Source organism: Canis lupus, chromosome 22 (genome assembly GCF_011100685.1).
Source record: "Canis lupus familiaris isolate Mischka breed German Shepherd chromosome 22, alternate assembly UU_Cfam_GSD_1.0, whole genome shotgun sequence".
NCBI classification, from domain to species: domain Eukaryota; kingdom Metazoa; phylum Chordata; class Mammalia; order Carnivora; family Canidae; genus Canis; species Canis lupus.
Genome location: NC_049243.1, coordinates 60822469 through 60835327, shown reverse-complemented (window position 1 = coordinate 60835327; position 12859 = coordinate 60822469). Strand labels below are relative to the sequence as shown.

The 12859-nt window shown below is 48.8% G+C and overlaps 1 protein-coding gene and 1 long non-coding RNA gene across 2 annotated transcripts in view; one reads left to right on the top strand and one right to left on the bottom strand.

Moving 5' to 3' along the window:
• The first annotated feature begins 10 nt into the window (after window positions 1–10).
• On the top strand, window positions 11–2674 carry LOC119865244. Its single transcript, XR_005376626.1, has 2 exons — window positions 11–221; window positions 794–2674. It is a non-coding gene; the product is annotated as an uncharacterized LOC119865244 (long non-coding RNA).
• Window positions 2675–10094: 7420 nt separating this feature from the next.
• CUL4A (cullin 4A) overlaps window positions 10095–12859 on the bottom strand; it is a 43367-nt gene continuing 40602 nt past the window's right edge. The window contains exon 20 of the mRNA XM_038570111.1: window positions 10095–11715. Within this exon, the coding sequence (XP_038426039.1) occupies window positions 11620–11715 (96 nt within the window). The 3' untranslated portion in view covers window positions 10095–11619. The remainder of the gene's footprint in view (window positions 11716–12859) is intronic.

Below are 12859 nucleotides of genomic sequence, written 5' to 3'. Positions count from 1 at the left end.
GGGGCGGGGAGATTGGACCTGGACGTCGGCGCGGGAGGCGGGTGCGAGGGAGGGTCCCTCGGCGGCTCCCGGGCGTTGGCGGGAGGAGGAGACGGGCGCGCCGAGGCCTGCAGCCGGAGAAGCCGCCCCGGGGACGCAGCGAGGCCCACCTGGGGCCGCCCTGGGCGGCCGACCCGCGGCGAGTGTGGCTGCGGCTGCGAGGGGGCGGCCCGGACCCGGACGTGCGTGCTCGCGAGATAAGCTGGGCGGGGCCCCGGGGGCTGCGGTGACCGGGGCGGGCCGGGGCGGGGCGGGCCGGGGGGCAGCAGTGGCTCCGGGGCCCCGAAGCCCTCTCCGCGCGCGGCGTGCCTGGAGGCTCCCCGGGTCTGGGCTTCCGACACGGTCCCCGGCCTCGGCCACCTCCAGCCGTGGCAGCCGCGAGGGTCACGGCGCCCCTCCTTCCTCCCCCCTTCCCCTTTTCCTCTTCCCCGTCTTCCTCCCTCCTGCTCTTGTCCGCGCGTCGCGGCTCGGCCCCTGGGAGGTGTCTCTGGTTGTGTCCAGCGCAGACCTGGGGGCCGCTGTCCGCCACTCTCCCGATCGGTGCTCGATTCCCCGCAAGTGTCACGTCCACTTGCTCCGAGTACACGGTGCGGCTTCCCGGCCGCAGACTCCTGCTGGCTCTGCAGTGGGGGCGGGCAGGGCCGGTGCTAGAGCTCGGTTCTCTTTCCCCATGTCCGCGGGGCTGGCTGGCAGCGAGCAGCCCCTAAACTCCTTGTGCGTGTATTGCTGTTGTGCAAATAGTAGTAATTCGCAGGTTTCTCCCCGTGAAGAAAGAAGTGACAAAGGAGAAGAGGGAGGTGAGAATGCGGCCTGTGATGCTGGGACTGGAATGTGCTTCAGGACTCCGAAGGCGGACAGTCACGGAAATAATGGGCGGTACACACGGTGTCGGTGCTCAGGGCACCTTACAGTTCCTGCCCCGTGACCCAGCGGCCGTCCAGGGCGTCCCATTTCCTTTGCCCGTTTATCACACAGGCCCGGGCGTTTGCTTCTATTTCTGTTTCAGTGCAGTTGCCCGTCGTGTCGCCTTTGCCCGAGGACTGGCTGGCGGTCGCCGGCCTGGGGAGGTTTGCCAGCGCAGGGCCTGCCAGGACGCGGGGCGCTCCGTGTGCACTCGGGGTCACAGCTGGGTCCGTGCCACCTCCCGACTGGCATCTGCTATGTGGGGACAAGACTTTTCACTTCTCTTTCTCAGTTCTCCTGTCCCTTACCTCAAGAATATTTATTTGGGGTTTTTTTTAACGGTACAAAAGGCAAGTAAATCGTGTCTCAAAAGCATAAAAGTATAAGTTGTAGGATAAGTTAACGAGTAACACGTCGGGAAAGAGAACCATCAACTTTCAAGCGAAACGTGCTCACGGGAGGGGAGAAGGGAGACTCCTGTCCCGCAGCGCTTATGAAAACCAGTGCTCTCCTTTAGGACACGGAGACCACCAGGACTGGCTCCTAGTTTAAGGTAACGTCCTTGAGAACGTCCTCTCTGCACGTCTTGTACACATCTCTAAGTTCCTTTCCAGAGATTCTTTGAAATACTCCAGCCACAGCAGTCTTCCTTTTAGATGGGTTATGAAAAAGGAACTCATAAAAAAAAAGAACTAAAACATTCTTGGAAAGCAGAGTAACTCACACAGTCCCAAGTCGTTTACAGCAGGAATAAGTGTGTAACTTCAATTAAGCTCATGTTCCCAAGGACATGCTCACCAGGTCGCAGTCTGTGGGCGTGGGGCTGGGCGTGAGGTTACCCAGGCCTGTGCTTCTTTGGGAAATGAAAGGTGGTTAAAGAGCCTTTCCTAATAGTAGGAGACACAACGGGAACTGAAATCAACACAAAGATATTTCCACATTTGTCGCTCGTGAGAATGGTCAGAGGGAGTGGGTCACAATGCAGGACTGCACGTTCACCCTCGCACCTACTGAAGGACTTTTGCATTGTTTCCTGCAAAGCCGTGATTAACATTCAAAACCACATTCCTGAGCGAACAGTGCTTTTGTTTCTCATGGGTCAATACCTCAGAATGGAAAAGCTGGTTCATAAGGGCGTGCATGTTTAAGAAGGAGCCGTTGGACACTTTTTTCTTTTTTCTTTCTTTCCTTCCTTCCTTTTTTCTTTGTTTTTTTTTCTTTCTTTCTCTCGAAAGATTTTATTTATTCGAGAGAAGCAGGCTCCCTATGGGGAACCCGATTAGGAACTCGACCCCAGGACCCTGGGATCATGACCTGAACTGAAGGCAGACGCTCAACCACTGAGCCACCCAGGGATCCCCATGGGACATTTTTCCATAGCAGTTGTACTATCGTCCATCCACAGTAACATCCTCATCAATATCACCAGTCTTTCCCACAGCTGTGTAATTCCATCTCATTGTGACTAGTTTGCATTTTCCTGAGGACTAGCAAGATGGAGAGGTCCTTTCATGGGCTCGTCACCATTCAGCTATCTTTAGTTATGTGTTCAAACTTTGTTCTAATTTTTAAAAACGGTTTATTGCTTTCTTGAATTCTAAGTATTTTCTAAATATATTCTGAATATACTACTTTGCAGTATTGTCATATTTTTCCCATGATGTGGCTTGCTATTTCTTAATATCTTTCGAAAAGCAAGCTTTAAATTTAATTAAAATCCAGTTTACCAGGATTTCTTTCATGCTTCATGCTTTTTCTTTTGTTCTAAGAAATCTCTGCATTTCCCAGTATCATAAGGATTTTCTCCTATGTTTTCTTCTAGTTTTATGGTTTTAGCTTCTACAGTTGGGCCTATGATCAAATTAAATTTTGCAGATGGTGCGAGAAAAAAATCCGTGTTCATTGCCCCCATCTGTGGCATATGGATAGCTCTTTGATAAAGAGACTAGTGTTAGCCTTAAATTCCCTTGGTGGGATCCCTGGGTGGCGCAGTGGTTTGGCGCCTGCCTTTGGCCCAGGGTGCGATCCTGGAGACCCGGGATCGAATCCCACATCGGGCTCCCGGTGCATGGAGCCTGCTTCTCCCTCTGCCTGTGTCTCTGCCTCTCTCTCTCTTTCTCTCTCTCTCTTTCTCTCTGTGTGTGTGTGTGACTATCATAAATAAACATTTAAAAATAAATAAATAAATAAATAAATTCCCTTGGTATCTTTCCTGAAGTGACTCCACTGCACACAGAGGTGTGTGGTGGCGCTCTCTTCTCCATTTCCTTCATCTGTGTCACTGTCTCTCGCTTCACAGCAGGTCTCTAAACTAGGGAGGGGTCGCTCTACAGGTGTTCTTTTACAAGTTGTTTTGAGTTTGCATGCACGTTCTGAGACGAGCTGATCATTTTCTACAAAGGAAAACCCTGCTGGAATTTTGGTGAACATTGGATTTAATGCACATAGCAGCTCGGAGAAAACAGACACCTTGATGACACAATGCTGCTCTTTGTTTTATTCTTTATGTGACTCTCAGCAATGCTTTGTCGCTTCCAGTGCACGTGTTTGTGTGCAGGTGTAACATGTCTTTCACACATTTTCAGATATTGTTGTGAATGGGGCTCCATTCAATACTCCGTTCTGGAGTATTTTTGTGGAAAGATTTACAGTGACAGAATCATCTATTTTGTGTTTCTTCTCGTGTCTGTCTGAATAGCTTGTGAATCTCGTGAAATTCGGTTGTGCCAGCGAAGCCATAGAATTTACTGGTGTAAACCGACTCACAGCCTTCTCCGCAGGACTTGTAACTGTGTCCTTTCAGTCCTGGTTTCGATAACTTTTGTTTCCTCTCCTTTTAACCAGTCTGGCTACAGGCTCGTAGGGTCTGTGGGTCTTCTCTAACTGCTTTTCTAATTTCTACTTTATTTTCTTCCATTTACTTTGGTTTTAAGTGGCTCTTCTGTTTCTAGTTTTTGAAGGTGGATGCTTATGTCACTGTTATTAAATTTTTCACCTTTTATTTTCAAGATTTTATTCATTCATGAGAGACACAGAGAGAGGCAGAGACACAGGCAGCGGGAGAAGCAGGCTCCATGCAGGGAGCTTGATGTGGGACTTGATCCCAGGACCCGGAATCACAACCTGAGCCAAAGGCAGATGTTCAACCACTGAGCCACCCAGGCGTCCCTTTAGCTGTTTTTTTATTTTATTTTATTTTATTTTATTTTATTTTATTTTATTTTATTTTTTTATTTTATTTTAATTAATTAATTAATTTATTTATTTTATTTATGAGAGAGAGAGGCAGAGACATAGGCAGAGGGAGAAGCAGGCTCCATGCACCGGGAGCCCGACGTGCGACTCGATCCCGGGTCTCCAGGATCGCGCCCTGGGCCAAAGGCAGGCACTAAACCGCTGCGCCACCCAGGGATCCCTTTTTTTTTTTTTTTTTAAATAAACTCACATATTGTGTTTTCCTATTTGCTCAAAATATTTTCTAATTTTCCTTGTTTTATTTGAGTCACGGGCTATTTACTTAAAAGTATATCATCTACTTACATTCTCTCTTTATATTAGAATCATTGGATTATTTATTTAGAAGTATATTGCCAGGGGCGCCCAGCTGGCTCAGTCAGTGGAGCGCATGACTCTTGATCTCAGGTTTGTGAATTTGAGTTCCATATTTGGAGTAAAGATTGCTTAAAAATAGTATCTTCAAAAAAAGTGCATTGTTGAATTTCCAAACATTTAGTTATTTAGAGTGATCTTTGTTAGGTTTGTAATTTATTTTATTTAAAAAATTTTATTTATTCATGAGAGACACAGAGAGGCAGAGACGTAGGCAGAGGGAGAAGCAGACTCCAGGCAGAGAGCCCGACATGGGACTCGATCCCGAACCCCAGGATCACGCCCTGGGCCGAAGGCCTGCGCCAAACCACTGAGGCACCCAGGCATCCCTAGGTTTCTAATTTAATTTCACGGTGGTCCGACGACGTTCTGTACAGTTTCATCCTCTTAAACAGACTCCTTTGTCCCATGCTACACACATCCCCACACACTGCGAGGGGTTCTATTGCGCAGTATTCCGTAATTAACAAGGTCAGGGGCAGCCTGGGTGATTCAGCGGTTTAGCGCCGCCTTCAGCCCAGGGCGTGATCCTGGAGACCCGGGATCGAGTCCCGTGTCAGGCTCCCTGCATGGAGCCTGCTTCTCCCTCTGCCTGTGTCTCTGCGCCTCTCTCTCTCTCTCTCTCTCATAAATAAATCTTTTTTTTTTTTTTTTTTAAAAAAAAGGTCAGGTTGGTGGATCATAGCTCATATTTTTCCTGGTTTTCTGTTTATCAAGTACTGAACAAAGCATTGAAGCTTCCGACTACAAACACGGATCTGTCTGCCGCTGCTCTTCTCAGTTCTGCCAGATTTTGCTCCGAGCCTCCTGAGACTGTTACTTAGATGCCTGCACATTCACAGTTAAGTCTGGCAGATGCACCCATTCTTCTTCTGAAGTGAGCTCTTCGTCTCTGGAAGTACATCTTGTCTTGGGTGCTGCTTGGTATGAATGAGGCCACTATTGATTTCTTGACTAGTTTTCCTGGTAGATCGTTTTTCATTATCTTACCCCGTGTGTTTTTGTATTTAACACGCCTGTCTGGTGGGTGATGGAGATGTTGGTCTTAGTTCTCTGCTTCGTAGGGCATTTGGCCAGTTTATTCCCTTCCCATACTTCCCTGCTCTCCTGTGAGCAGATTTTGTCTGTGATGGGCACTGACGCCACTCACTCTTTTGTGGAGGGCAGAATGTGGTATGAGGACCCCTGCACGCATTAACTCAGAACTCCACGAGCTAGCTAGCATTATCCTCTTCAAGAAGACAAGAAAACCAGGTTTAGAAAATTCAAGTAATTTTTGTAGGGGCACCCGGACCGTGTCAGAGCCAGGCTCTGACCCCTGTGCCATCTGACTTCAGAGCTGCAGCCTGAAACTATCTCTTGGCACTGACTCCCACGCCTAGAGAATGTTCCATCACTGGGAAGAGACCCAGAACACAGTGTCCACTGTCAAATGCAATGTCTTGGCTTACTAAGCAGTTGATCTCAATTCCTTCGTCACTGATAACCCTTCAAAATCTCCCCAGGTTTACAGTCTGTTGCTTTGCATTTATCCACATCTGTACCAACTTTTACATAATAACTTGTTTTCACAAGAATATATCCATACACAAATATGCACAAACATACACACGTGTATACACACACAGATGTGCACAAATACATAAACACAAATGAACACGCAAACACATTTATGCACAAATAGATTTATATACACACATGTATGCACACAAAACATGCATACACAAACGTGCACAGAACTCATGACATGTATGTATGTACACACATGCACAAGTACACATAGGCAAACACGCTCACACATGCACCAATGCACACACGCACACACCCTTGGGCATGATCTCTCTACTGAGCCCTTTCCTCCCAGTCTGTACACCTCATCGTGTCCTCATCCAGAGCCCTGCCTCTGCCTGCCTCTAGCAGCCCCTGACTGACAGCTCCCAGGCCAAAGACCATTTCCTCTGATTCCTTCCTTGGTTCATCACACCCACACTTGTGTTTCTTCTCCACCTCAAATCCTTCCTCATGTCTCATCCTGGCACCTCGCCAGTCCTATGTTCAGGGAATGTGTCCTGCACCTGACGCTGCCCCTGCTGGGCAAGATGCACCCTACAAAGCACTGGAGGAGATGGGCGAGTGGAGCCCAGTGATAGGACCACTGGAGCAGGTGGCAGCCACTATTCGGTTTCAGGGGTGCACCAGGGAGGAGGGTGCACGGTGATGCAGAAAGTGCATCATGCAGGAGTGCAGCCTGCTTCCAGAGTGGCTTTTCTCCTTCCTGGAAATCGCAGTGGTGTTCCCCGTACCCTCATCTTTGGCCCAGCTCATTCTAAGGCCTATGACTTAGGCCAGAGCCAACCAAGAGACCCTGACTCTGCGTCTGTGTATGTGGCCTGGTAATGAGCCATTTGCTGCAAGTGACGTCTCAAAGTTGGGGTAAAGGAGGCCTTGGCACAGTGACCGCATGAGGCCCACAAAGCCCGAGCTCTGGGCCGCTGGCTCTGTGCCAACCTGAGAACCTGACCGCTCTGTGGCCGGACCTCTGAGGGCAGAGAAGACCCCGCGGCCAGAGAAGCGGGTGTGCTGTGGGGCCGAGTGCTCAGAAAACCAGCGGGGAGAGTGCTGCAGAGGCCGTCGCTGCCACTGGCATGTGGCAGGCATTTGCTAGACTTTCTCCCAGGGAAGTTGCAATGGGAAGGGTGTGGTGGGGGGCCCCTCTCCAATGGAGCCGTGTCCTGGTGGTCAGGCAGCACTAGAGAGCTCCACTAGACGGGAAAAGTCAGGAACACAAGACCTCAACATTTTGTGGAAAACACTCCAAAAAACAGGTTACAAAATGGCAGTGGAAACTTACAGCATCTTCAGAGTTCTGAGGAAACTACTTTGTTGTCTTTTTTTTTTTTTTTTTAACTTTATTCATGAGAGACACACAGAGAGAGAGGCAGAGACACAGGCAGAGAGAGAAGCAGGCTCCCTGCAGGGAGCATGATGCGGAACTCGATTCCGGGACCCGGGGTCATGCCCTGAGCCGAAGGCAGAGGATCGATCAACCGCTGAGCCACCCAGGTACCCTGAGGAAATGACTTTGAACCTGGAGTTCCCTGCGCAGTCAGGAGGAGCAGCTGTGCAGAATAAGGATTCAGGCAGACGGCCAGGGCGTGTCCCGTCAGCAGTGCGAGCGGGCCCCGGGCAGGAGCCGAGTCTGGGCTGTGGGGCCACGTGGGGCGGGTGCGGGCCAGCCCACTCCTGGGCTCTGGGGAGGATGGCGAGGCTGCCCCTGCCAGTGACGGACATTTGGCTTGTAGACACCGCGTGCCAGGTTTGATTAAGAATCCAAATGCAGAAACACAGAGGTGATTTGCTGAGAGTGGTCAGAAATTGGAGAAAGCAGCAGGGGAGCAGCTCGGGGGAGTGGGGGGAGCCCGGGCCTCATGTCCTGTGTGCAGTACAGACTTGAGAAACTGCACGTACAGGGGTCAAGGAAAGGGAGGTTTGCACCATTACAGCACTGCTCCGTGTACAGGAAGTTGAGGACGGCGGGCGCAGGGGCACGGGCACCCTTCCGGTCTTCCTCATCTGTCATTAATTTGTTTTGACAGAAATCAGCACGGTGGGCATGCGGCCCCTGTGCCCTGTTCCTGGCCCTCCAGGACGCCCTTCCTTCCTGCCATCTCACACGTTCGCTCAAACTCATCCCTCATTTGACACACACAGGCGTGCACACACACACACACACACACACTCTGCCACGGGCCGGGGGATGGCAGGAACCCTTCCGTCACGTTAGGACAGCAGAGGTATTTCCACATAAGTGGGCGGCAATGGACTCTGGGTCAGAGGTGCACATGCACACACGAGCATCACCGAAGTTGATCCAGGCTTGTGAGGTTGCTGAGAACCCGTCACCCCACGTGGTGACTCTGGGCCCACCAGGTCGTCCCTGCCCATGGCTACATCCATACTGCAGCCTCCATTGCCCCCCGACTGCCCCCAGGCCCTGCCCTCCTGCAGCCCAGCACAACAGGCCAGTTCATCACCCTGGGCCCCTCACCCGGGGCCTGAGATGGGGGAGGGGGCTCTCATCCACCCACAGCCACCTGCAGGCCAGTCTCCCCACTGCTGGAAGGAGCCTGAGCTTCCCAGTGCTTCCCAGTGGCTTGTTTAGGCCCCCAGCCCCCAATCCCCACTCCTGCCCAGCCGGGCGGCCTCTCCACAGGATGACGTCCAGACACCTACAAGCGGCTAAACGGACGGGTCTCAGGATGACCCCTGGAGTGCAGCCCGCTTCCAGAGTGGCTTTTCTCCTTCCTGGAAATCACAGTGGGTGGGCGTTCCCCGTACCCTCATCTTTGGCCCGGCTCATTCTAAGGCCCACCCAGAGCATGCCCACCCTCCCCACACCACGGGCTGCTGGCCCACCCTTGCCCACTGGCAGCTCCATGCACTCAGTTGTCCTGGTCTTCTCCAGAGCTTTGCAGCGTGCTGTGCCAACTTTCAGAATGCCACTTGTCACTTAAGAAAGGAATGTATCTCAACTCATGGTTAGATTTTTTTCCAATGAGAATAAAAATAATCGTATCTCAGGTTTTCTTCTTCCATTTAAATCACTGGAACTCATCTTGGTGCCAAGAGTCATCCAACTTTGCTTCTCTTTGAGGTGGTAATTCAGGTCTTCCCTGGCAACATGGTGCTCACGCCGGGTTATCTTATAGACCATCTGGTTCCTGAGGGCTGCCCTCTGTCAGGAGCGTGTCATTTCATTGACAGGCACACCAGGACAGGTGTTAAAACAAATGGTGGCTATTTCTGCCTACCCGCTTTTCTCCTGTGACTTTAAAATCACCTTGTCTGTGTTCTCAGGTAAGGCACATGTGGGCATCTGCTCCCTGCCTCAGGAGGCTTTGTCTGTGCTCCTGTGTCATTTAAGCACAATTTTCATGTGGAACCTTCCCTGTTTGCTACTAGAAATTTTGTCATTGTTTTGTAGCTATTGAAAACATGACTGGCTCAGTGGTTGAGCGTCTGCCTTTGGATCAGGTTGTGATCCCAGGGTCCTGGAATTGAGTCCTGCATTGGGATCCCTGCAGGGAGCCTGCTTCTCCCTCTGCCTGTGTCTCTCATGAATAAATAAAATTAAAAAAAACAAAAAACAAAAAACATGACCTTCCATTATATTTAGACTTTTCTGCTAATTTTGTGTTGTTAAAAACTTATTTCTTTTTTTGGTCACAGCTTTTTATCAGCTTCTCTTAGATTTTCTGGGCTCATGATCACTTACCACAAGCAATCTCAACTCCTCTACGACTTCGTGGCTTCTCCCCCCGCCCCCCACTCCCCTACACCATTTGTTCGGCCACATAGGCCTTTCTCTGTAACAATACCTGATGGACACAAAGGCAGACATCAGCCTGCTGGCTCAGCCCAGCAGGCGACTGTGATGCAGGAGGACAGGAGAGCTTCACTCCCGTCTGCCCTGCATCTGCATTTCTCTGTCCGTTGTCCTGGTCATGGCCTATAAGTTGCTAAAGAGTTATGAGGAATGTGTCGTTTGTATACCACAAGTTTTATTAATGTAATTTTAAGGCCAATTAAACTAATTTTATTCAGAGTAAGTCTACATTAAATTACAAGATTAACAATCTCTAGAAATAATGAATGTAAAATTTAAGAAGTAGAAATCTATTTGGTCTTTTATAGACCACATATTATAGAATTGACAACTGAAAATTTACAAATATAGAAATAGTGATACTTCAAGGGTGAGGATTTTCACATGGAAACCCCAAAGATGTCCTATTTTAAACACGCATGTTTCAAAAAGGGAGAAGTTTTTAATAATTTAGCACAAAATTAAATTATATAAACTTGGTATATCCCAGAAAATATTGCTTTAAACACTTATACCATGATCAAAATTCCTTTGGTAGCTTTTAATAAAAATGAAACATGCTATCATGTAAAATATAAAGTACTTTAAATGTTACCAGAAAAGTATCTTTGTTACAGTTACCATACTAACATCATCGTCCCCCTGCTCAACCTCACCTATACACACACAACATGAAACCAGGTGCCACCAAAATCCTTTTAATCTTTTGACAAAATAACCTCTGCTTCACAATATCAAGACTTTCAGTCTCCTATAAAACTTTTTACAGTGGTCACAGCACAGATAGCAACGGCTGTCCCTGCGCATGACTGTAAAAACAAACCAAACTTTATTAGAGCAATCGTACAAATACTGCAATTAAATCAAACAGCAGTTACCCCAATGCAAAAACAGGGGCTGCTAGACGCAATCTTAGAAGAGTAAACGCAAACACACTGTCCCCCAAACCCCTAAACAGAAAATTCACAAATAACTCAGTGGAAATAGAACAAAGACGTGTGTGGGTTCACTGCAGCAAGCACACCTGACCCCATGTTGTCTCGGCACACAGGAGAGGTCTCACCAAGAAACCTCGCTCTAAAAAGTCAGTCATCAGAGCTTAGAATGTATGGAAAATAAAGGAAACAGATACCAGGATTAGGTTGCATAATCGATTAGCCAGTGTTTGACACCAACGGTTTCTTCCTAATGCTTGCCCGCCACGGGCTCTTGTTTCTAGCCTATGCCTCCATCAGCTGAGAGAGCCTGCCTTCAGGAGTCTACTGGTCATCCCTGCAGCCCAAGAACACAGCAGGGAGGATCTTTCTAGCCATGTGATCATGATCACACACACACACCCCCCAAACCAAACCTTCAGCTTTCTGCCACAAGAGCAACACCTCACAAAGGAAAAACCCCTTTATACAATGTCTTCTTGTCCAATCTCAGTCATTCTGCAATGGGGCAACAGAAACAATTGAAACACCAAAAAGAGTAAGAGGAAGGGCTGGTGGGAAAGATGCGTATGCTGTTTGCAAACCCTCAGACTTTGTGAAAGGGCGATCCGAGAATCAGCTCTTCTTCTAATCCCAAAGCCTCCATGCTGGCTCAATGTCAGAAGTCCTGGAAACAGCACAGAAGTGCTTCACTGCTCTGAAGATACATTCTAGTGTCTCGCTGAGAGAAAACAGCTGGCCGACACGTCAGGCCACGTAGTGGTACTGATTTGGATTGTCCTTGTCTCTCTCCATATAGTCTCTGTCTATGAGGGATTCAATTCTCTTTTTCAAATCTCCAGGCTAAAAAAGAAAAATAAAACCCTCCATTATAGTGGCATTTGGTTTACAAACACAGGAGGACATAATAGATGCACTAAGTGTGTGGTTATAATTATGGACATACATCATACACAATTTAATTATGTCTCAGGGCATCTTCATCCTTAGTAAGGACATTTCTCCCTAAGTACTATTATTGTGTTAATATATATTTACTATTTCTGCTCTATGGAAGTAGGTGACCCCAGATCCCGAGGGCTCCAGTGCTGAATGGACAACATGGTGATAGGCTGTGCACGAAGGGTGGCTCTGGCTCTGCTGAGGTAGGAAGCGCCTTTCTATCAAAAGGCCTAACCTTCTATTCATTAATAGATCATACATTCACAAAATAGACCAAGGCAGAATCGCTGCTACGGCCACTGTACACCTCATCCACCAAGTCCTTTAACTACTGGGTCTCTCATCTGCACAGGGAAAATGAACACTCGCTCTGGCTAGAGGTAGGGTTTCAGGACCGCGCAGGCACTACAGAGAACACAGCAGCCCTGGCTTGCTCAGGTAAGAGAGCTCTGGCCTTATCAGTGTCTGCTCACTGATCTACCTCAACCTGACTTCCTCAGTGAGGGTGGAAGGGCAGCTGGTCCTCTACCAAATCAGACAACACAGAATCAGAGAACTTCCACACCAGAGGAACATGGGCAGGCTCAGGCACTAAAAAACCAGGTCTCACGAGAGTCCCAGACTTTCCAGGGGGGAATGCACATGTTTTAAAGAGCTTTTCCTAATGCTTCCCTAACTGGTCAGTCCAGGGCAGTAGCTCCCAGTCCTAGAAACATGCACGGAGTCATAGTTTCAGGGTCGACTTTCTCGTGGACAGAAACAGGGAGAAATTATCAAAACACAAAATGCTCTGGGGCTTGCTGCTGCTGAACAAACAGCTGTTAGCAGGATTTCCTCAGAATCCCACAACATAATCTGAAGAGCTACACTACTGAGAAACACCGTCTGGAGTTCCACCACATGCCTCCCCTACCCCTGCTAAAAAGGCAACAAATACAACATCCCCTGCAGCTGGGAGTCTTCGGGAACTCTCTCATTCCTACAATGGGGACAAAGAGCATGTGGGATAAAGACCCTGCTATCACCATCACCTGCCAGTTTCTGA